Source organism: Neoarius graeffei, chromosome 2 (assembly GCF_027579695.1).
Source record: "Neoarius graeffei isolate fNeoGra1 chromosome 2, fNeoGra1.pri, whole genome shotgun sequence".
NCBI lineage: Eukaryota > Metazoa > Chordata > Actinopteri > Siluriformes > Ariidae > Neoarius > Neoarius graeffei.
In genome coordinates, this window is record NC_083570.1 from 86,535,833 (window position 1) to 86,558,944 (window position 23,112).

The 23,112-nt window shown below is 45.1% G+C and overlaps 3 protein-coding genes across 4 annotated transcripts in view; 1 reads left to right on the plus strand and 2 right to left on the minus strand.

The window, feature by feature from the left end:
• LOC132881985 (nuclear cap-binding protein subunit 1) overlaps positions 1-2,496 on the minus strand; it is a 45,759-nt gene extending 43,263 nt beyond the window's left edge. For both annotated transcript variants that reach the window (XM_060915125.1, XM_060915124.1), the window contains exon 1: positions 2,280-2,496. In XM_060915125.1, the coding sequence (XP_060771108.1) occupies positions 2,280-2,313 (34 nt within the window). In that variant the 5' untranslated portion in view covers positions 2,314-2,496. The remainder of the gene's footprint in view (positions 1-2,279) is intronic.
• A 153-nt stretch (positions 2,497-2,649) lies between these two features.
• Positions 2,650-15,014, plus strand: LOC132881988 (thiosulfate sulfurtransferase/rhodanese-like domain-containing protein 2). The gene is made up of 9 exons (XM_060915128.1): positions 2,650-3,015; positions 11,739-12,025; positions 12,108-12,216; positions 12,293-12,415; positions 12,499-12,604; positions 12,846-12,961; positions 13,042-13,200; positions 13,279-13,417; positions 13,597-15,014. The coding sequence occupies exons 1-9, from the start codon at positions 2,878-2,880 to the stop codon at positions 13,827-13,829; spliced, it is 1,410 nt and encodes a 469-aa protein (XP_060771111.1). The 5' UTR covers positions 2,650-2,877; the 3' UTR covers positions 13,830-15,014.
• atp6v0e1 (ATPase H+ transporting V0 subunit e1) lies at positions 14,275-17,639 on the minus strand. The gene is made up of 4 exons (XM_060915129.1): positions 17,429-17,639; positions 16,798-16,845; positions 14,644-14,766; positions 14,275-14,549 (listed from the first exon to the last, which is right to left on the minus strand). The coding sequence occupies exons 1-3, from the start codon at positions 17,530-17,532 to the stop codon at positions 14,673-14,675; spliced, it is 246 nt and encodes an 81-aa protein (XP_060771112.1). The 5' UTR covers positions 17,533-17,639; the 3' UTR covers positions 14,275-14,549; positions 14,644-14,672.
• Positions 17,640-23,112: the final 5,473 nt, after the last annotated feature.

The following is a 23,112-nucleotide window of genomic DNA, read 5'->3' on the forward strand; positions in this document are numbered from 1 at the left end:
AAAACCTTGTCTTTAGACTTTTTTTCTTGTTAATATGTTCTAAGGGTGAACAGTATATACATATACAAGGGTGGCTGTACCAACTGCTTTAAAGTGCATATCACAGGTAAATTCAGGAGCAAGATCAATGTAATTCTCCTATTTTATATTAAACTTTGGTCAAATATGTGTCACATTTTGCATTTTGGGCAATTTTTTTTACCTTGCGCTATACCAGAAAAATTCAGTTGAAATCAAGCCATTTGAGGCGAATTGGTCCGCCTCTGAAAAAACTTGGCGTTTGGATTTCCCGGGAAACATTGATTTTTGTGACGTCACGTGCGGGACGCCTCCCTCTGAATCCTACATCAGCGCTGGTTTGTTTATGAGAAAACGACCTGGTGGTTTTCTGCAAATTTCTTCAACGTTATCATGCAATTATTAAAATGGTTAACAGATGTATCGTAGGAGGGTGTAGCAACACCAATCTTGATGGGATTAGTACTCATCGTTTCCCACGTTGCGCTCAGGTGACAATTCCATATTCCGACGCAAAATCACTAGCTGCTAAACTTGGTCTACACAGGCTGTGCACTGAAACCGTGCAAGCTCTCGCAGCCTGCTGGCACTTCCGCAGGTGACGTCACAAATCTGGCTCCAGACTCCCTTGGGATTTTTCCAGACCCGTTTTTTTTTTTTTTTTCCTGCTGTAGACAGATGGCCTTATGCAAAATTACCCTTCTGGATGAGTGTGTAAAGGGACATACTTAAAAAAATAATAATAATTTGGTCCAGGATATGCACTTTAAGGGGTAAAGAGTTAAAGTAGCACTGAGATGGGCTTACACTGCTGTTTACGGCGGCGTAGTGGTTAGCACGGTCGCTTCACAGCAAGAAGGTCCGGGTTCGAGCCCAGTGGCCGGCGAGGGCCTTTCTGTGTAGAGTTTGCATGTTCTCCCCGTGTCTGCATGGGTTTCCTCCGGTTTCCCCCACAGTCCAAAGACATGCGGTTAGGTTAATACGGGACGGCCTTGGGCTGAGGTGGCCTTGAGCGAGGCACCGAACTCCCAACTGCTCCCCGGGCGCTGTTAGCATGGCTGCCCACTGCTCCGGGTATGTGTGTGTGCTCATTGCTCACGTGTTTGTTCACTGCTTCAGATGGGTTAAATGCAGAGAGGAAATTTCACAAGTGTGTGATGAATAAAGTTGTGCTTTCTTTTTTCTTTCTTTCTATAGTATTTTTAAGACCACCTTCAAGCGCAGACTGGAGCCTCACCTCTTCAGGCTGCACCTCTCCCCTGCCCACTCTGTAACTGTGTTTCGGTCTAGACCAACCCAGGCTGTGTACGGTCTAGCCTGGGGTTAGCCATTTGAGTTCTCTATTTTAGTTGTACCTTGTATGGTTGGTTTGTTTCCTTGGCTGTTTGCGGAGTATTGATAGTTCAGAGTATTACACTAGGTATTGCTGTTACTAGAACTTTCTTGTCTAGAAGCTCAGCACTTCTTGTACATCGCTCTGGATAAATGCCATGTGATGACATTTTTTGGTCTACAGCATTTCTTTCCATGTGCCTAAGACTTTTGTACAGCCCTGTGTGTAGTGCAGACATGCATTTTATCTTTGCTATTCGCTAATATGGAAGTTACACACAGGCCCAGAGTATGAAGTTGGTTTCAGTGGTTCTGCAACAAACCCATCTCCTCAGTGCTCCCTTTGTTTCCAGATGCTTCTGCTCATCATGTAAAACACCCCTTTTGACCAACACTGTCCATAATTCAGTGTTACACTGGGAGCAGAGCTGTAAGAGCTCATCAGTGGATGAACCGTCCAGGAGGAGAACCAACTGCCTTTTGAGTTGTATCATAAAAAAAAAAAAGTAGTACATTGTTTTATATGTTTTGCTCTGGGAAAGTTAAACATAATGGCACTGGAATACCTATTAACTGACTAGCGAAATCCTTTATGTGTACAATATGTTAAACACTAGTTTAGAGTTGAGCAAATTTCCATTCAGGTATTATAAAAGAAAAAAAAACCCGAGCTAAAATCAGCACCAGAATTGTGTTAACGCTCATTTTTATACCCACCCGTATATCGACAAAACCCGCGGTCTAGACTTTGACTGACGGAACCTATATGGTTTCTTCCTCCAATCAGTGGACGGCTCGTGAGCTATTCAACCAATAAACCAACAGTAGGCGGGTCGGGTTGGAATTCGAGTGGAAACAGACAAAAGCTTGGCATACCATACACACAGTTAGCCAGCTAGCTAACCTGACAGAAAACACATGCAACCCACCATCATTCTCGTCGCTGTGCCTTCTCCGAGACATCTCCACCCCGAACTTTAGCTCTTCTCAAATCGGGCGTAAACCTCCCGGATGAGCTTTTTAACCTTCTTTAAATTTCACTACCTATTTAACTCGTTTAAGTTGTTTTCACGGCGCCTCAGTGTTAGCTTCTGCAGCTAGCCACCGCTGAGAAAATAAAAGCGGTTGGACTCAGTGAGGAACACATCCGGGTTACAAGTGGCTCCTAACCGGAAGTACAAAAAGCTATTGTTTGGGATGAATCTCAAATAGTAACCTGGAGAATTTCGAGTGCACTATATGAAGTGTGAAAAATGTACTTCTGAACACCCTAGGTAGTGTACATATGCAGGGCGTTTGGAGATATTTGGATTTAATCCTTATCTTAGTCTGACGGAGCCTTTTGTGGTGCAGGGAGAAGTTTTAAATGAATAACATTGCTCTTTTTTATACATATATATATTTAACGAGTAAATAGAGAAATTAGAGATTTGTTTTATAGTGAGTTAATTAGTCTGTGTAACTGTAAGAAGCCCATCCGTTTCCTACCCATGTGTTTTTAACTCCTGAGTTCAGTTGACTGACATTATGATGATAGACGGTGAGGATTTGGGAGAAAGTGCTCTTATTCATTTGGACGTCGAGAGTCTTAATCCTGCCATCATTAAACATAAGAAATCAGAGATTTCCACCACTCGGAAATGCTACTCTTACATAAAGAAGAAGGTGGGTCTTATTGCTACGTTATACACTCACCGGCCACTTTAATAGGAACATGTTGTTGATTCTGTTAGGAGTGGAACCCAATGTGGTCTTCTGTTGTTGCATGCTGAGATGCTTTTCTGCTCACCACGGTTGTACAGAGTTGCTACGAGTTACTATATCCTTCCTGGCAGCTCGAACCAGTCTGCGGTGGGTTTCCCAAAAGCCTCTATGGCTGCCCACTGGTCTGGGTATGTGTGTGTTCACTGCTTAAGATAGGTTAAATGCAGAGAGGAATTTCACAAGTGTGTGATGAATAAAGTTATGCTTTCTTTCTTAACACTAAGAGCATCTTAACTAGGAGAGAGAGAGAAAGCGTTCATTTGTGCTGCTCGCGCTATCGTTTAAGGATGATCTTTGTGCTGCGATGCTTTTGGGAAACCCACCCAAGTCAAGTTTATTGTCAAATATGCTGTACATGCTCGACATACAGCACAGATGAAATTTCAGTCCTCTCTGACCCACGGTGCAAACAGGAAATGCAATAAATAAAAATAGAATAACTGAAACAATATAAACAGTATAAACACTCTAGATAAGAAATAGACAGACTAAACACTCACAGGTATATATACACACACACTAGTGCATCTCAAAAAATTAGAATATTGTGAAAGTTCAATATTTTCCATCAGTTATTTAAGAAAGTGAAAATGTTATATATTATAGACTCATTACACAAAAATGTTTCAAGCATTTTTCTATTTTCATTTTAATCAGTATGGCATACAGTACAAAAACATAAAAAAAAACCCATCTCAAAATATTAGAATATTTTCATTCTGAGTTTGAGTAAAACAGTATGAACACAGTGTATCTCTCGGTCTAGTTCAGTACACACAACCACAATCATGGGGAAGACTGCTGACTTGACTGTTGTCCAGAAAATGATCACTGATGCCCTCCACAAGGAGGGTAAGCCACAAAAGGTCATTGCTGAAAAGGGTGGCTGGAAAAGGTGCACAAGCAACAGGGATGGCCGCAGTCTTGAGAGGATTGTCAAGAAAAGTCGATTCAAGAACTTGGGAGAGCTTCACAAGGAGTGGACTGAGGCTGGTGTCAGTGTATCAAGACCCATCACGAACAGACATCTTCAAGAAAGGGGATACAACTTTTGCATTTCTAATATCAAGCTAGGGGCGGCACGGTGGTGGAGTGGTTAGCACTGTCGCCTCACAGCAAGAAGGTCCGGGTTCGAGCCCCGTGGCCGGCAAGGGCCTTTCTGTGCGGAGTTTGCATGTTCTCCCCGTGTCCGCGTGGGTTTCCTCCGGGTGCTCCAGTTTCCCCCACAGTCCAAAGACATGCAGTTAGGTTAACTGGTGACTCTAAATTGACCGTAGGTGTGAATGTGAGTGTGAATGGTTGTCTGTGTCTATGTGTCAGCCCTGTGATGACCTGGCGACTTGTCCAGGGTGCACCCCGCCTTTCGCCCGTAGTCAGCTGGGATAGGCTCCAGCTTGCCTGCGACCCTGTAGAACAGGATAAAGCGGCTAGAGATAATGAGATGAGGTGAAAAACATAAAAGTTGTGAGTGCCTAAGTATTTGACGACATCTAGAAGACCTCGGAGTTTGTTCGGGAATATACCTAAACACTTGGCATTGTGAAGACCAAGGAGCTATCAGAATAAGCCTGAGACAGTGTTCTGGGGGGGAGGAAAACTTTGAACACTGTATGGAGCACTGTTAAATCCCTTATTAAAACTGGAAAGAACGTGACGCAAGGAAAACTCCACCTCGAGGAGGCTGTCTACCAAAAGTCAGCGACGAGGCAAGGAGGACATTCATCAGACAAGCAACCAAGAAGCCAAGAGTAACTATGAAGAAGCTGGAGAGATCCACAGCACAGCTGGACAACCATAGGCCAGACACACCACAACCCTGGTCTTTATAGAAGACTGACAAATCAGATGAAATCCTGTTTGGAGTTGGCCAAATGTTGGAGAATCAGAAAATATGTGGAAAAACATGTGGTTCCCTGGTCAGATGATACCAAACTGAAACTATATTGATCTTTTCAGCACTACGGCAACCCAAAACTGTTCATCATCCTGAGAACACAATCCCCCAGTAAAGCCTGCTGGTGGTAGCATCATGTGACCTTTGGCCTCTTGATCCTGAGCCTCACTCCAAGCATTCCAACCAAATATATGATGCAAATGCTAAATAAACTCTGACCTGACTTGTTACTCCTGATGATGATGATGATGATGATGATGATAGAAGAAGCTTTGTCATTGTACAAGAATACAGTGAAACTCTGTTTGGCAGCATCTCTCTTATAGCAGCTACATGTCACAGTCACAAGAAAATATATTAAACGTAAATAGTAAAAACAGTAAAGTGCAGATAAACATATATAAATAGTCTGTATTAAAGGTGCAGTCTATATTTGAGGTGCAAGAGTTATTGTCCATTGACTGGGAGGTAGTAGTGTGTCTGCGCGCACGCGTGCGTTCGTGCGTGTTGGGGGTGGGGGTCATGATTCCTGCAGCAATCTCTTCACAGCCATGGGGAAGAAGCTCTTCTTCAGTCTGTTGGTGCGGGCTCTCATGACGGAGTCTGCCAGAGGGGAGGTTGGAAAATAGTGTCCTGGGTGGGCGGGGTCATCCTGGATCTTTGTGGCCCGTTGGAGGAGCCAGCTCGAGTAGATCTCTTCTAGGCATAGGAGTGGGGAGCCAATGATCCACTGAGCAGTCTTGATGACCCGCTGCAGTTGTTTCTTCTCGGACGCGGTGTAGCTGGCATACCACACCGTACATCCATAAGTCAGGACACTCTCTACTGTGCAGTGATAAAAGTTTTTCAGCAGAGGTGGAGGGAGTTTGTTCCTCTTCAGCGTTCTCAGGAAAAAGAGACACTGCTGGGCCTTTTTAATAATGTGGGTGGTGTTCACAGTCCAGCCCAGGTCCTCTGAGATGTGCAGTCCGAGAAACTTGAAGTTTTTGACCCGCTTCACTTCTTCCCCATTGATGCTCAGGCCTGAGTGTCGTGTGGTCCTTGTCTTCTGGAAGTCAATGATGAGTTCTTTTGTCTTCTTGGTGTTGAGGTGGTTGTCACTGCACCAGGCCGCCAGTGCTTGGACCTCCTCCCTGTATGGTGCCTCGTCATCCTTGTTGATCAATCCAACAATGGTTGTATCGTCCGCAAATTTAATGAGGGTGTTGGAGCCATGGGTGGTGACATAGTTGTGGGTGTACAGCATGTACAAGCCTGGACTCAGAACACAGCCCTGAGGAACACTATTGAGGACGATGGTGGAGGATGTGGAGGTGCCCATCCTGACATGCTGGGGTCTGTTAGTCAGGAAGTCCTTGATCCACAGACAGAGGGAGGTTCCAAGTTGCAGTGTCTGCAGTTTAGTGATCAGTCAGTTGGGGCTGATGGAGTTAAATGGCGAACTGAATTCAACAAACAGCATCCTGATGTACGTTTTGGGACTTTCAATGTGGCTGAGAGCGGTGTGGAGGGCGATGGAGATGGCGTCGTCTGTGGATCTGTTGGACCTGTAGGCGAACTGATGTTGGTCAAAGCCAGGTGGAATATGGGCCTTGACATGCTGTAACACCAGTCTCTCCATACATTTCATAATCACCGGTGTCAGGGCCACAGGCCGGTAATCATTCAACCCTGTGATGGCAGAGGATTTGGGCACAGGGATTATGGTGGCAGTTTTCAGGCAGGAAGGGACTGTGGCTTGCTGCAGCGAACAGTTAAAGATGTTAGTAAATACAGCAGCAATTCAGCACCCTCCCTGGTACTCCATCCGGTCCTGGTGCTTTGCTGGTGTCGATGCCTCACAGGACTCGCAGTACCTGGTGTTGTTGGATGGTGGGGGGCTGGTCATGCTCTGATGGTGTCAGCTGTGTGTCCTCTGCCTGTTTGCTGTCCTCTTCAAAGCGGGAGAAAAAGATGTTAAGTTGGTCTGGAAGAGAAATGTCAGTGGAGAGGGGGTGTTGTGGCATTGTTTGTAGTCTAATGTTCTGGATGCCTTTCCACATGGAGTGGGGGTTGTTTTCCCTGAAATTGGCCTCTATTGCCGCTTTTCCACTACAAACGCGGCTGAGCCGTGCCGAGTCGAGCTGAGTCGAGCTGAGTGGGGCTGTTGGAGTTGCATTTCGACTACAACCGCGCTGAACCGTGCTGGCTGGAAGTGGGTGGACACATTGGGTGGAGTTAGCGAAAGTGGGTGGACGTCACGTGATGTCGTTAAGCAGCGCAAACAGTGACATCAGTGACAGTGGCGGAACAAGTCAGAGCCGGGCCGGGGGCGGGGCAAATGACCGGGCCCTTTATTAAAGCTTATACATCATTTTAGGCTACAAAATGTCCGCAACTGCGGTGTTTACCAATTTCAACACTACGGGGTGCAACTATGTTATTTTGTACATTAAGTCCTTCAAACGAACATGTAACTCAGAAACAAAAAAACATTAGGTGACATACTGTACATGGCTCATAATAAAACATCAATAGCCTACTGCACGCATTATTTGAAGGGCATACGACGAGCCTTGCGCGCCGCGAACTCGTCCACGATGCTCTGTATGTCACTGATTCAGTGAGCTTTTAAGCGGTAGTCTCACGACCCGAATAGTAAACAATAAACATGGAGGACATGGAGTCGTTAGTGTTGCTGGTCTTGGTGCTGTGGCTTGTTGTCACCGACAACGCCAACAGATACTGGCAAGAGCGTATAGATGAGGCGAGGCGCATAAGGCTTCAGAAATTCTCGTAATTCGTAATTCTTCTTCTTCCGGGTTTGCGGTCTTTACAGATCCCAGCGCGCTCGCGGGGCGTGTGTGGGCATGTGAGGACACTCCTCCTCACCAATCAGTGCACAGGGGAGTGTCTGCTCACGCCCCCAACCTCACTCGGCACAGCTTGGCTCGCTTCAGCCCCACTCCAAAACCGTGCAAGTTTTAGGGGCTAAGCAGGGCTGAAACGAGCTGAGTCGTGCTGGTTTTTGGTAGTCGAAACGCGAGCCGTGTCGGGCTGAAGTGAGCTGAAGCGAGCTGAAAAAGGGTAGTGGAAAAGGGCCATATCTGCTCTCTGTATTTTGTTTTAGCAGCCTTGATGCCTCTGTTCAGGTCCACTCTAGCCTTCCTGTAGGCCTCCCTGTCTTGTGACCTCAGTGCTGAATCCCTGGCCTGGAGTAATGCTCTGATATTGGTGTTAAACCAGAGTTTCTATAATATGTATAATTATCATAATTTACAAGATGGCGGCGCGCGTGGTTGCAGCGACTTACTCCTTTTCAGTGCTCTTTTTTTGTTGTTGTTTTTGTATTTCTTTCTTGCTTGTTTGTGCAGCATCGGTTCTGCAAACATCTAGTACACCCGCCAGACACTTTTAGCCATCGGTGACCAACACCAGATATCTGTTTCGAGCAACTTTCTCTTCATGCATAACATCTCAGATGACATAGCGAGACCGCCGGGCTCTCCGTGGATTGTTGTCGGGTCTAGGAGGTGGCGCAGACAGAGGAGGGAGAGGAAGCAGAAGCGGGGCCGCAGGTCCGGTGCTATGCTAAGAAAACAACCACACAAGCCACCTCTACCGAGTCTGTATCTCTCCAATGCCAGATCCCTGGTGCATAAAACGGATGCTCTGGAATTGCAACTCGCTGGAAATCGCTATGTTCGGGACTGCTGTGTTTTAATTATCACAGAAACCTGGCTTCATCCGGAAATACCCGATGCTAGCTTGCAGCTAACAGGCTGCACTCTGCTCCGCTGGGATAGGAATGAAGACTCCAGTAAGAGCAGAGGAGGGGGGCTCTGTATTTACGTGCATGATAATTGGTGTAACAATGGAACAATTATAGACAAACACTGTTCCCCAGACCTCAAGTACATGTCTGTAAGATGCCGGCCTTTTTTTCCTACCAAGAGAGCTAACTGTAGTGATTGTCACAGCTGTGTATATTCCACCCGATGCCTGTGTAAACACAGTGCTCTCTCTCCTGCTGAACACCGTTAACAAACAGCAGCAGGCCCACCCTGACGGTGTTCACATAATAGCAGGAGACTTTAATAAGGCCAACTTGAAGACTGTACTGCCGAAGTTTTACCAACATGTTAAGTGTTCTACTAGAGGGGAGAACACTCTGGATCATGTTTACTCCAACATCAAGCACGCGTACAGAGCCACACCCCTCCCCCACCTAGGCCAGTCAGACCATCTTTCCCTCCTGCTCTCCCCAGCCTACACTCCCCTCAGATGCAGAGCCAAGCCCACCACAAGGTCTATCACAACCTGGCCTGACAATGCACTCTCCAAACTACAGGACTGCTTTAAACAGACAGACTGGGACTTATTTGAACACCAGGAGCTGGAGACATTCACAGAAACGGTGCTGGACTATATCAAGTTCTGCATCGGGAATGTGACGGTGGATAAAAACATCTGGGCCTTCCCAAACCAGAAACCCTGGATGACCAGCCAGGTCCGCTCACTCCTCAGGGCTCGCGATGCTGCCTTCAGGTTAGGTGATAGAGCTCTGTACAGAGCCGCTCAAGCTGATGTGAAAAGAGGAATAAATAAAGCCAAGGTGAACCACAGGCTGCGCATAGAGTCCCACCTGTCCAGCAACAACACACGGGAGGTGTGGCAGGGCATTCAGGACATCACAAACTTCAGAGACTGCGATGCGCCAACAGGAGACTGGAGTGCGCCGCTAACAGAGGAGCTAAATCGCTTCTTTGCTTGCTTTGAAACATCTCAGCAGCACTCATCTGCTCCTGCCCTGCCCCCACCACCACACAGTTCCCACACCACTCCTTTCACTGTACAGGAGCACGATGTCAGACGGGTGCTCCTGGCAGTGAACCCCAAGAAAGCTGCCGGCCCAGATGGTGTACCTGGTAAGGTGCTCAGAGCGTGCGCCCACCAGCTCACCCCTACCTTCACCAGGATCTTTAACCTCTCCCTGGCTCAGGCAGTCATCAAACCCTGCCTAAAATCTGCAACAATAATCCCAGTGCTGAAGAAGTCTCCCGTTACCAGCCTGAATGATTACCGTCCTGTGGCTCTCACCCCGGTAATCATGAAGTGCTTCGAGAGACTAGTTCTTCAGCACATCAAGGACCACCTCCCCCCAGACTTCGACCCCTACCAGTTCGCATATCGCACAAACAGATCCACAGAGGACGCCATCGCCGCAGCTCTCCACTCTGCGCTAAATCACCTGGAGCAGCAGCAGAGCTATGTCTGCATACTCTTTGTGGATTACAGTTCAGCTTTTAATACAATAATTCCAGACATCCTTATTAGAAAACTGGACACTCTCGGCCTCCCCACTCTCACATGTGCCTGGATAAAGGACTTTTCTTACTAACCGGCCCCAGGCTGTGAGACTTGGCCCCCACTTCTCCTCCACCCACACGTTGAGCACCGGCTCTCCACAGGGCTGTGTGCTGAGCCCCCTCCTGTACTGCCTCTACACCCACGACTGTAGTTCGAACCACAACAACAACCTCGTCGTCAAGTTTGCTGACGACACCACAGTGGTCGGACTCATCTCAAAGGGAGACGAGGCAGCCTACAGAGAGGAGGTCCTGAAGTTGGCAGCCTGGTGTTCAGAAAATAACCTTGCTCTGAACACCAAGAAAACCAAAGAGCTCATTGTTGACTTCAGGAAGCACAGCACCGACCTAGTCCCCCTCTACATCAACAACGAGTACGTGGAGAGGGTCCACATCTTCCGGTTTCTCGGCGTCCTCATCTCTGCCAACATTTCCTGGTCAGTAAACATCACAGCAGTCATTAAGAAGGCTCAGCAGCGGCTACACTTCCTGAGAGTCCTCAGGAAATACAACCTAAACTCCAACCTGCTGCTGACCTTCTACCGCTCATCCATCGAGAGCCTGCTGACGTACTTTATTACAGTATGGTATGGCAGCTGCACTGCTGTAGACAGGGAGAGGCTCCAGAGGGTAGTTAAGGCAGCACAGAAGATCATTGGCTGCCCTCTCCCCTCCCTGATGGACATTTACACCTCCCGCTGCCTTAGCAGAGCTAAGAACGTTATCAAGGACAGCTCCCACCCTGGCTTTGATCTGTTCGACCTGTTGCCGTCAGGGAGGCGCTACAGGTGCATCAGGACAAAGACAAATAAATTCAAAAACAGCTTCTTTCCAAAAGACATAACTGCCCTGAACTCGGATATGCTCTGACTTTATAGTCTATTTATTTTACTATGTGACTCTCCTCGTGCAATAATTTATAGTGTGCAGTACTTTATAAGGTGACTCTCTCTGTGCAATACTTTTATAATGTGCAATACCTCACTCCATAATGTGAAACACAACACATTCACCTCACCTCAGGACTGTGCACCTTACACACAGCACACACACCAAGTCTGTGCACCTACCTTACCTTGCAACACTTCATAAATGTGTAATATTTTATTTTATAATGTGACTCTCTCGTGCAATAATTTATAATGTGACTCTCTCTGTGCAATACTTTGTGTGCAATGAGCAATACCTCACTCCATTATGTGTAACACAACACATACACCTCAGGACTGTGCACCTTACACACTCCCCCCCCCCCCCCCCCTTTTTTCCCTCCCTCTCTCTACACGCTGTTTGCACTGTTATTGGAGATGCTTTAATCTCATTGTACATGTGTATAGTGACAAAGGCATTCTATTCTAATTTAACTTTTCTCTTATTTGCAGACCTTTGCAACATTTGTGGGGTCTAAGAAGATTCCAACATCTAAACTAGACACATCACTTTGGTGCTGCTGTGACGAGGCATTCTCAGATCCCTCATCCATCCACAAACATGTTTCCAACGTCCATGCAATCGAGATCGACAAGCTCACCATTGCAGCTCTGGATCAGTTGCTGAAACAGGCCAACACCGATGGCTCTGTACATGACCATCAGAATAACTGTCAGTCAAATGATGCTGCCTCCTGGATGCCTGATACAAGCCACCTTTCTGAGGATGAGCTGAGCAAGTAGGTTTTATTCTGCAGGCCTTGGTCATTACTATGTATACATGACTCCATGTTTATGCTGTATCTGTGTGATTGCTTGCAGAGGTCCAGGTGAAGTCATCTTATATTACTGCTATTGTCAGATAAAAGAGCCCAGGTTCATTCGTGACTGGCAGAATGAGCTGTGTTCAAAGCTTCACCTCACCGGCAAGGTAAACAGGGGGTTTTTCTTAGTTGAGGTATTGTTGTGGTAAGTCTTTCAGTGCACTGCATATTATTCTCTTGCAGGTACGTGTGGCCACAGAGGGCATCAATGGAACAATTGGTGGAACCAAAACAGCCACAAGCCTTTATATCAAGGCAATGCTGGCACATCCCATTTTCCAAGTAATGCAAGTGGAAGATTTCAAGGTAAACAAATTCAGTTTACTCCATATTGCACTGCATTCTCGTACGCGACGTCTGGTTGTAAAATGTATTTCATTCATCTTCAGACTAGTGAAGGTGGTGCAGAGTGCTTTCCTGACCTTAAAGTTGGAGTGTATAAAGAAATCGTCCCAATGGGTGTGGATCCAGATATGATCTCCTACAGATTAGCAGGTAGAAAAGAATCAAGTTTCATGACCTTGCTGCAGGGTGGCTCACATAAGTTTTCACCCCCTTTGAACTTTTCCACATTCTGTAATATTACAAAACTTGGAATTGTATTTAAATTATTTGGGATTATTACCATTTGATGGTGCAAAATATATTTTAACATTACAAAATTTCAACAAGGTGAATACTTACACAAGGCACCTTATATGGTAGGTGATGTTGAGTGCTATACATTTCCATACAGGAACACATTTGGAGCCTGAGGAATTCCACAAAGAGGTGCAATCTCTGCTGCAAGATGGTTCCTTGAACCGTGATACAATTCTACTGGACTGTAGAAACTTCTACGAGAGTAAAATAGTAAGCCTCTGTGGTGAATTTCCATCAATATAAGAAAACTTGTTACATAGCATCAGAGTCAATCATGAACTATATTTTAGGGCCAGTTTAAAAATTGCTTGGCGCCGGATATCCGCAAATTCAGCTACTTCCCTGATTATGTGGACAAGAACCTGGAGCTATTTCGTGATAAGAAGGTACTAATGTACTGCACTGGGGGCATACGGTGTGAACGAGGGTCAGCATATCTCCGTTCAAAAGTGAGTTTTAATTCAAAGATCCAGAATAAGATCTGTGTATTTTCGGTGTCGGTTAATAACTGGCGTGTGATTGTGCAGGATGTATGTAAAGAAGTATACCAGCTGAAGGGTGGCATTCACAAGTATCTGGAGCAGTTTCCTGATGGTTTTTACCGGGGCAAACTTTTTGTGTTTGATGAACGTTATGCAATCTCATTCAACGATGACATCATCTCAGGTATTGTATAAAAAGTGCATATTGTACCTTTTTCCTGATACAAAAATCTCACACACACACGATGGTGCTACTATTAGGAACATTGACCTTGTATCTATACTCATGGCCATTTTATTACCCATATAGGTGCACTGTAATTAGAGCGTAGCCCATTTGTTCCTATGTCTCATTTTTCTCAGATTGTAGGTACTGTGGGACTCCATGGGACCAGTATCAGCTTTGCTCTACTGATTTCTGTTGCCAGCTTGTCTTATCCTGCACCACTTGCAGAAAGAAAGGCCTTACAGCCTGTTGCCCTGTGTGCCAAGCCAAAGAGCAGACACCCAGCGGAAGCCTCTCGAGCACACGTGTACACAAAGAAGAGTGTGCGTGTACGCGTTCCCGGCCTAGAATCCCGAAAGACACGTTATGATGAGCAGGTCCCCGAGGCTTCCTGCTGTCCGGCACCCAGTGCAGAAAACTACTGTGTTTTAAAGGAAGATTGCAGTGACTGAAAACCACATTGTCAGAGTTTGATGTAGGGCTGGGCAAGATGATATAATACTAATATCATGATAGATTATTTCACATATTCCTTACACACTGCAGTATCACAACAGATTTTAAAAAAAAACATTTTAACAGTTACTTTGGAAGCAACCAATTTGATATGTAGTATCCGCAGTAAAATTGATAGACATATTGCTCATCCCTAGTGTGAATTTAACAGGTTTTGTCCTTTTAGAATATGAAGTTGTGCTATACAGTTATTCTAGACATCTGCTTACTGCATTAAATAAGTTCTGTGTTTTACCTTTAAAACATTTCATACTCATAACCCAAAATATGAGTTCTGCTGGGAAAAAAAAAAGCTGAAATAAATTACATCGAGATTTTTAATGTTTTTAGTTATATTAGGACAAGGAAATGCATCAATAGAGGCACAGAGTAAATATACTCCAAAGAAAGGATACAGATTTGGCAATGGACAGAAATACAAAAAAAGTTCATTTTGTTCATTATTTCCTTCAAAAAGACAAGCACGTAAATCTATACATCACATCTTACTCCCAACACAGGTGCCATTTGGATTCCATTTTCCCTTTGTCAGAAAGTGAAATGAACTTTTGGCCACACACACAAACACACACCCCTGCAGAGAGAAATTTGAGGACACGATTAACTATTTACGGATTCAAACCAGTTAATACTGTAACGTGAAAGAGGTAATGTGATTGCATGCTTACCTGATAAACAAGGAGACTATGATTAAAAGTTATCCCCAGTGATGAAAGAGGTACCATATGGTGTCATTGCTGAGCGTTGGCCCAAGCAGTGGGTTCAGCTGAGCCAAAATCGCAATCAGCCAGCTAAACAACAAGCGAGCAAGCATGAGATCAAAACAAATACAGAACCTCTTCAACAACAGACCATTCACCATCACAAGCATCCTACATGACATCACGCTTTGACAGAGTACACACACCCCATAGAAGTGTGTGTGTAGACGTGTCTGCTGATAAAGTGTGTTAATCTGGGAAAACCCACTGATGAGGAACCAGGATGTACAGTATGTGTGCTGCCCCCATGTGGTTAATTAAACAAACATTCCTCTTCATCTAATGGGGTGCAAGTATTTCTGCTTAACACTGAAAGCTCTAAATGGTTTGTCTTCACACACGCATGATCTGAAGCATCTCCACCTGTAATCCCAAAGTTCACTCACAGTACAACTTTTTTATATATAAAATTTAAAAAAAAAAACAATAGATTTGTCTCGGATAATATTAAAGGAACAGTCCACCGTACTTCCATAATGAAATATGTTCTTCTCTGAATTGAGACGAGCTGATCCGTACCTCTCCGAGCTTTGCGCGACCTCCCAGTCAGTCAGACGCGCTGTCACTCCTGTTAGCAATGTAGCTAGGCTCAGCATGGCCAACGGTATTTTTTGGGGCTGTAGTTAGATGCGACCAAACTCTTCCGCGTTTTTCCTGTTTACATAGGTTTATATGACCAGTGACATGAAACAAAGTTCAGTTACACAAATTGAAACGTGGCGATTTTCTATGCTATGGAAAGTCCGCACTATAATGACAGGCGTACTAACACCTTCTGCGCGCTTATCAATGCGCTGTCGAGGCGCGCAGAAGGTGTTAGTACGCCTGTCATTACAGTGCGGACTTTCCATAGCATAGAAAATCGCCACGTTTCAATTTGTGTAACTGAACTTTGTTTCATGTCACTGGTCATATAAACCTATGTAAACAGGAAAAACGCGGAAGAGTTTGGTCGCATCTAACTACAGCCCCAAAAAATACCGTTGGCCATGCTGAGCCTAGCTACATTGCTAACAGGAGTGGCAGCGCGTCTGACTGACTGGGAGGTCGCGCAAAGCTCGGAGAGGTACGGATCAGCTCGTCTCAATTCAGAGAAGAACATATTTCATTAGGGAAGTACGGTGGACTGTTCCTTTAAGCTTAATTCACGGTTAAACTTTGGGATATTTTCATATTGTACTGTTGTACTTATTTTAGATTTAATATTTATTTCAATAATGTGCCCCCATCATTTTCTACATAAAGTATGCTGAACTGTTTAAAACTGCTATACAAATAAATCATTAGCATTATTAACAATAACCAATTGGAGATTTCAATAATGCAATTCATTAGAAATACTTGAATTTTTTTTTTTTTTCAATTTTGGATTCAACGCGCCATACAATTTATTATTATTATTGGGGCGGCACGGTGGTGTAGTGGTTAACACTGTCGCCTCACAGCAAGAAGGTCCGGGTTTGAGCCCCGTGGCCGGTGAGGGCCTTTCTGTGCGGAGTTTGCATGTTCTCCCCATGGGTTTCCCCCACAGTCCAAAGACATGCAGGTTAGGTTAACTGGTGACTCTAAATTGACCGTAGGTGTGAATGTGAGTGTGAATGGTTGTCTGTGTCTATGTGTCAGCCCTGTGATGACCTGGCGACTTGTCCAGGGTGTACCCCGCCTTTCGCCCGTAGTCAGCTGGGATAGGCTCCAGCTTGCCTGCGACCCTGTAGAACAGGATGAAGTGGCTAGAGATAATGAGATGAGATGCTCTTTTCATACAGAACCACACAACAATACTGAACCTATAATCAACTGAGTTTTCTGTGAACGCTCTATGGGCATGCCTGTGTTTTTTGTGTAATCAATACTGATGGAAAAGCCAGTACCCAAAGGCTATGTCTGACATTCAGCCAACCAGGAGTATTTAAAAAAAAAAAAAGGTGGGGGTCATGATAGTTATGTGAAAACTATATAGTAGTTTCAGGAAGGGGGCTTCACAACATCCCATTTATATGGGTAAAACTTAAGGCTATTACTGGTATTAGTAGTTATAGTAGTACTGAAAATTATACTCACAAGAGGTAGCAGCAAACTGCAGTTAGCACCAGCATGATCACAATAACTCTGTGGTCCAATAAAAGAAAATGTCATTCAACCAACATGTAAGAAATTGAAAAAAAAAATTTAGTTGAAAAACATTTACTAGAAAACCATGCTGAAGCTGATCTCAGGTCATTTGACTGTCACGTGACTCCTGGTGCCTCTAGCTGGTGTTTTATATCAGGAAGGAGACTGGATGATTAATCTTTCCCTACAGCCAGTTTCCATTTTTTTTTTAAACATTCGTTCTGGAATTATTTAAAAAGTGTTAATAATATCTACAACCAGCTAGTTTATTAGCATAGCTACAGATCATTTTATAGCCATTCCTTTCCTTGTGATCTACCAGGCTGAAAGTGTGTCCGAGTTTATTCAATACAGTAGTGAAACTTCATCACGTGACTTACGTCTTCCAGCTGGTTGCTAACTTTGTTAAGAATTAAGTTTAAGTCGAGAACAATGTCAAATATTTTATATATCATGTTCAGATAAGTTATCATCAAATGCCTAAATCATTCATTATACGACACACTTTCAGATAAAATGCAATAACTTCAATTTCTTGGTCCAGGAACGCTTATTAGCTCCGAGGCTAAAATCAACTCACCCGCGATTCGGTCCTTTGGGAATTAAAAACGGCACCACTATTCCAATAATGCCCCAAAACACGGTCATGACGCTTACTGAGATCACGAAAGACGTTTCCGCCATCGTTTTCTTTTCAAACAAAGCCACAGGACAGTAATTTTAATGGAACAAGAAGCTGAAGCAGCTTTCACCAACTTCCCCAAACTCCACAACAGAGCTGAGGGACGGTCACGTGATTACAAGCGATAGGCGGAGCCACCGTCACTAATTACTTTATTTATTACACGTCTATTTATATTTATTTCAGTTTTCCCACACATGTCCTTGTTTTTTTTTTTTTACTCGCATCTCACAAATCTAAGTTACCAAGAGCATCAGTAAGGTTTATCTCCCAAACCTTTATCTCGCGGTCCGTTAGAACTAGTGCCACGAGTGATGTGTCGTTCACAGGAGTCGACTCTTCACAGAGGATAACATAAATGCAGGGATAATAACTCTATTACCAATGCATACTCATATTGGTCAGCTGCTTTAACAATTATTTAAATAGCTTGTTATAAAATATCAAGTATTGGTATATTGTTATTTAGATGGTATTTTAGGGATCCGAAAGATTCGCTTCCGAGCCGAGTCAAATGATCTGAATCAGTTAAGAGGCAGGAGTCCCATCACCAGTCCCCACAGGGACGGACTGGGACCAAAAAACGGCCCTGGACTTTCCCCCCAAATAGGCCCACTATATTATCTCGTCTCGTCTTCTTCCGCTTTATCCGGGACCGGGTCGCGGAGGCAGCAGTCTAAGCAGGGAAGCCCAAACTTCCCTTTCCCCAGACACCTCGGCCAGCTCCTCGGGAAGAACACCGAGGCGTTCCCAGGCCAGCCGAGAGACATAGTCCCTCCAGCGTGTCCTGGGTCTTCCCCGGGGCCTCCTCCCGGGGGGACATGCCTGGAACACCTCCCCAGGGAGGCGTCCAGGAGGCATCCGAAAAAGATGCCCGAGCCACCTCAGCTGATTCCTCTCGATGTGGAGCAGCAGCGGCTCTACTCCGAGCTCCTCCCGAGTGACTGTGCTTCTCACCCTATCTCTAAGGGAGCGCCCAGCCACCCTGCGAAGGAAACTCATTTCGGCCGCTTGTATCCGCGATCTTGTCCTTTCGGTCATTACCCAAAGCTCATGACCATAGGTGAGAGTCGGAACGTAGATCGACCGGTAAATTGAGAGCTTCGCCTTTTGGCTCAGCTCCTTCTTCACCACAACGGACCGGTAAAGCGACCGCATCACTGCGGAGGCTGCACCGATCCGTCTGTCGATCTCACGCTCCATCCTTCCCTCACTCGTGAACAAGATCCCGAGATACTTAAACTCCTCCACTTGAGGCAGAACTTCTCCACCAACCTGGAGAGGGCAAGCCACCCTTTTCCGGTCGAGAACCATGGCCTCGGACTTGGAGGTGCTGATTCTCATCCCAGCCGCTTCACACTCGACTGCAAACCGCCCCAGTGCATGCTGAAGGTCCTGGTTTGAAGAAGCCAACAGGACAACATCATCCGCAAAAAGCAGAGATGAAATCCTGTGGTTCCCAAACAGGATTCCTTCTGGCCCCTGGCTGCGCCTAGAAATTCTGTCCATAAAAATTATGAACAGAACCGGTGACAAAGGGCAGCCCTGCCGGAGTCCAACATGGACTGGGAACAGGTCTGACTTACTGCCGGCAGTAAGTTACTATATTATAGTATACTATACTGCTATAGTGGTATATTGTCTGTCATAACAAAACCCACACAGATGAACTATTTATGATTGTTTATTCAAGAACTCAAGAACACCTAATATTCAAGAACGACTAAACATCACTTGCATCTCCTAAACAAAAATGAACATAGACATTGTCTTTTATACTGCTATTTTACAGTCACTTTATGCTTGCATTTTAAAGAGAAAAGAAATCTGTATCACTGATATTTGTAACTGACTTTGCCAACAATAATTACACTGAGCAGTCATTCTGAATGTTGGCTGCTGCTTTCTATCCCGGGGCTCCCTCATGCCTGTGTTACCTTCTGGCTCTCCCCTTTTAGTTATGCTGTCATAGTTAGTTGCCGGAGTCCCTGCTTGTACTCAGTGCAATATGTATACTGTTCCTACTTATTCAGGTGACATTGGGCAAACCTAACAACCATGTTTTCTCCCCCCCCCCCCCCCCCAAAAAAAAAAAAAAAAAATCTGTCCCTCTGAGTTACATGGAGTCAACAGGAAATCTTTTGGTGGAGAGGGTGGAGACCTCGACTGGCTATCGTAGCCTGCAGGGAATCGGCCGTCAGACATTCTGTCGCATGTCCCAGACCCGGTGAAATGTAACTGAATTGTCTTGGCCAGCCCTAAGGATCCCATCTGCATCCCATCATTGCTGAGGAGTGTGCTCCCATCACCCAATCAAGCATCCAGCCAGAGCAGGTCATGATATTTTTTAACCATATTAACATGCCATTGTTGTGTGTTATGCCTGATGTCAAGACTCTCGTCTCTGCGAGCCTACCACACAGACTTAATACTTGTGTCATTTTTAGGGCATACTGAACAACCTGTATTTTCTCTCCCCCCCCATCTGTCCCTCTGAGTTACATGTTGGTCCTGAGATTGAGATGCTGACCTCTTCTGCCCCTCAGACCTGCTTGATCCATCCTGGTGCCCTGTGTCTGGTTGGAGTTTTATCGCATCGCTCCTGTGGAGGACGGCCCCATGAGGACAGTTGAAAGTTACACCTGGAGGACGCTCTGGACTCTTACAGTAATGCTTTTATGGCTGAGGACTACAGTTAACTTGCTAACTTTAGGACTGCAGTTGTCATGAACAGTTTTGCACTCAAGTTTCCATCAATGAAAAGTTACAATATCAACGAAACTGACTTCATGTTAAAACTGTTAATGTTATAGTCATGCTGTCTGTTGTTGCCCAAATGAGGATGGGTTCCCTTTTGAGTCCGGTTCCTCTCGAGGTTTCTTCCTCATGTCGTCTGAGGGAGTTTTCCCTTGCCACCGTTGCCGCAGGCTTGCTCATTGGGGATAGAATAGGGACAAAATTAGCTCATGTTTTAAGTCGTTCAAATTCTGTAAAGCTGCTTTGCGACAATGTTTATTGTTAAAAGCGCTATACAAATAAACTTGACTTGGCTATTAAAGGTTGGTACAATTAGTGCTGAGGGAGAAGTTGTTTCCTCAGAAGGTCACTGTTTTCTGCCACTCTGTCAATGATACAGTCACTATCCAGGGACATGAGGATGTCTTTTTCAGTACCCATTAACATGAAGGCCTCAAGGTGTTCCTGAGAACTGCTGCTCCTTAAGCTAGGGCGGCTGAAATATTGGGGGACTGATCCCTCATTCTGGCACTTTCCTGGACTCTCCCTGTCATCTTTTGAGCTGCCACTATCTTCAACCTGAATAAACAAACAATTGAAATGATGAAGTTGGATGCTAATGCTATTGTTGATTACATCTAAACTATGCAATGGCATCTAGGAAAACCCTTCACACTGTGCACTGACATATGCTTGATTAACATTTGTTTAATAGTATTATTTGGAATGACAGCCTTTAAACCTGTACTTGTACCTCAAAATTCTATTTTTAAAAACCAGCCAAAACTTTGGATAAACACAGCATTTGATACCTAGGCTACAGACAAGAAGAATAAAACAGATTTGGAGGGTTTTCCTAAATCCCAATTACATTTTTAGCCTTTTAGGTCTATTCTGTGTAAGAATTAGCCTGCTTGACACATTTTATAGTTTTAATATTATGCTGATTTTTTGGTAGGTAAGCCTGACAAACAGATCTAAAATTAGCCTATTAACAAATTGCACAATGCAATGCTGCTGTGATTAGTTATGATACCATTCAACCAATCATCCTTCAAACAACATTTGTAGCCTATTCCACAGACCACGCACCACGAAAGAGAAGACAAAGATAAATAGTGCCAAAATGCATGGTGGTGTAGTGGTTAGCGCTGTCGCCTCACAGCAAGAAGGTCCTGGGTTCGAGCCCCGTGGCCGTCGAGGGCCTTTCTGTGTGGAGTTTGTATGTTCTCCCCATGTCCGCGTGGGTTTCCTCCGGGTGCTCTGGTTTCCCCCACAGTCCAAAGACATGCAGGTTAGGTTAACTGGTGACTCTAAATTGACTGTAGGTGTGAATGTGAGTGTGAATGGTTGTCTGTGTCTATGTGTCCGCCCTGTGATGACCTGGCGACTTGTCCAGGGTGTACCCCGCCTCTCGCCCGTAGTCAGCTGGGATAGGCTCCAGCTTGCCTGCGACCCTGTAGAACAGGATAAAGCGGCTAGAGATAATGAGATGAGATGAGTGCCAAAATGAAAAACACTTCTCCCCCTCAAACTTTTGGTTAATGATAGGCTAGAGCTTTGGTTCTCTTGAACGTAAAGAGCCTAATCTGCATGAATTATGCAGAGGTGAACATATGAAATCGCAGCCATTTGTGCTTGCCTATCTATTTATAATTGGCTTGCTTGGTAGTTACGTGTTTGTTTTGACAGCAATAAACCACATATTTCTCATCACCACACCGCAAATCCAGTCAATAGAAGACTGGCCTACTATGAGAGGGGTCTATGAGTGGCCTTTATGTAACCTGTTTTATGCTATGGTTTTATGTCGATGTCACTTACCGGTACCTCCTCCTCCGGTGAAATTCCCTCAGCTGCCTGCCCCTCATCATCGGCATGTGGTTGGTCAGGTAAGGTTGGATGTCCACCTGGTTCTCAGTCTCGCTCGGTGATAACGTGACATGAACGTTACTGCTGCTGCTTGCAGTTGCACTGCTGCCAAAAAGCTCTGAGCTTTCTACATTTTGAAGCATCTTCAAGTGACTTCACTTTCTTTTGTTTTAACTTTTCCCATCCACCTTTCTCCTGACGTTTTCTGCTTGCCATCTTTCTGTTGACAGACACTAATGTTACTCTTCTTTGTTGGCTTTTAGGCCTATGGAATGATTGACAGATAAATTATCGTCTTAGCGCCACCTGTTAGTTGATAGACTGAAAATTTTGGTTATTGAACAGGGCTGACGGCCATAGACCGGACAGCCGTTCTGGACTTTTCCAGAACGCACAGATTGCCAGTCCGCCCCTGCCTCCCCAGAAAGGACAAATAAATGCTTTCTGTCCATATCATTGTTTAGGAGACAATATACCTGCTCAATATTAAGATCTCTAAAGTTTGCTCATGTTTAAATTTATTTAAATTTGCACACTAGATGCTCACGTTTAATGACCAGCAGTTAAGATTACTACTTCAACTCAAGATTAAAGCTTCCCTTTTCCCAATTCACAGATTTTGCAATTGTGTAAAGCTGTAATGAAAGTAGCAAACTCCACCCACTTGGGATTCTTCCACTCAAGTAGATCAGGAAGTGGTAGCAATGGCCCTTTTCCAGTACCCTTTTTCAGCTCGCTTCAGCCCGACACGGCTTGCGTTTCGACTACCTCAGAGCAGCACGACTCAGCTCGCTTCAGCCCTGCTCAGCACCCAAAAGTCGCACGGTTTTGGAGTGGGGCTGAAGCGAGCCAAACCGAGCTGAGTGAGGCTGGGGGCGTGAGCAGACACTCCCCTGTGCACTGATTGGTGAGGAGGAGTGTCCTCACATGCCCACACACACCCCGCAAGCACGCTGGGATCTGTAAACACCGTA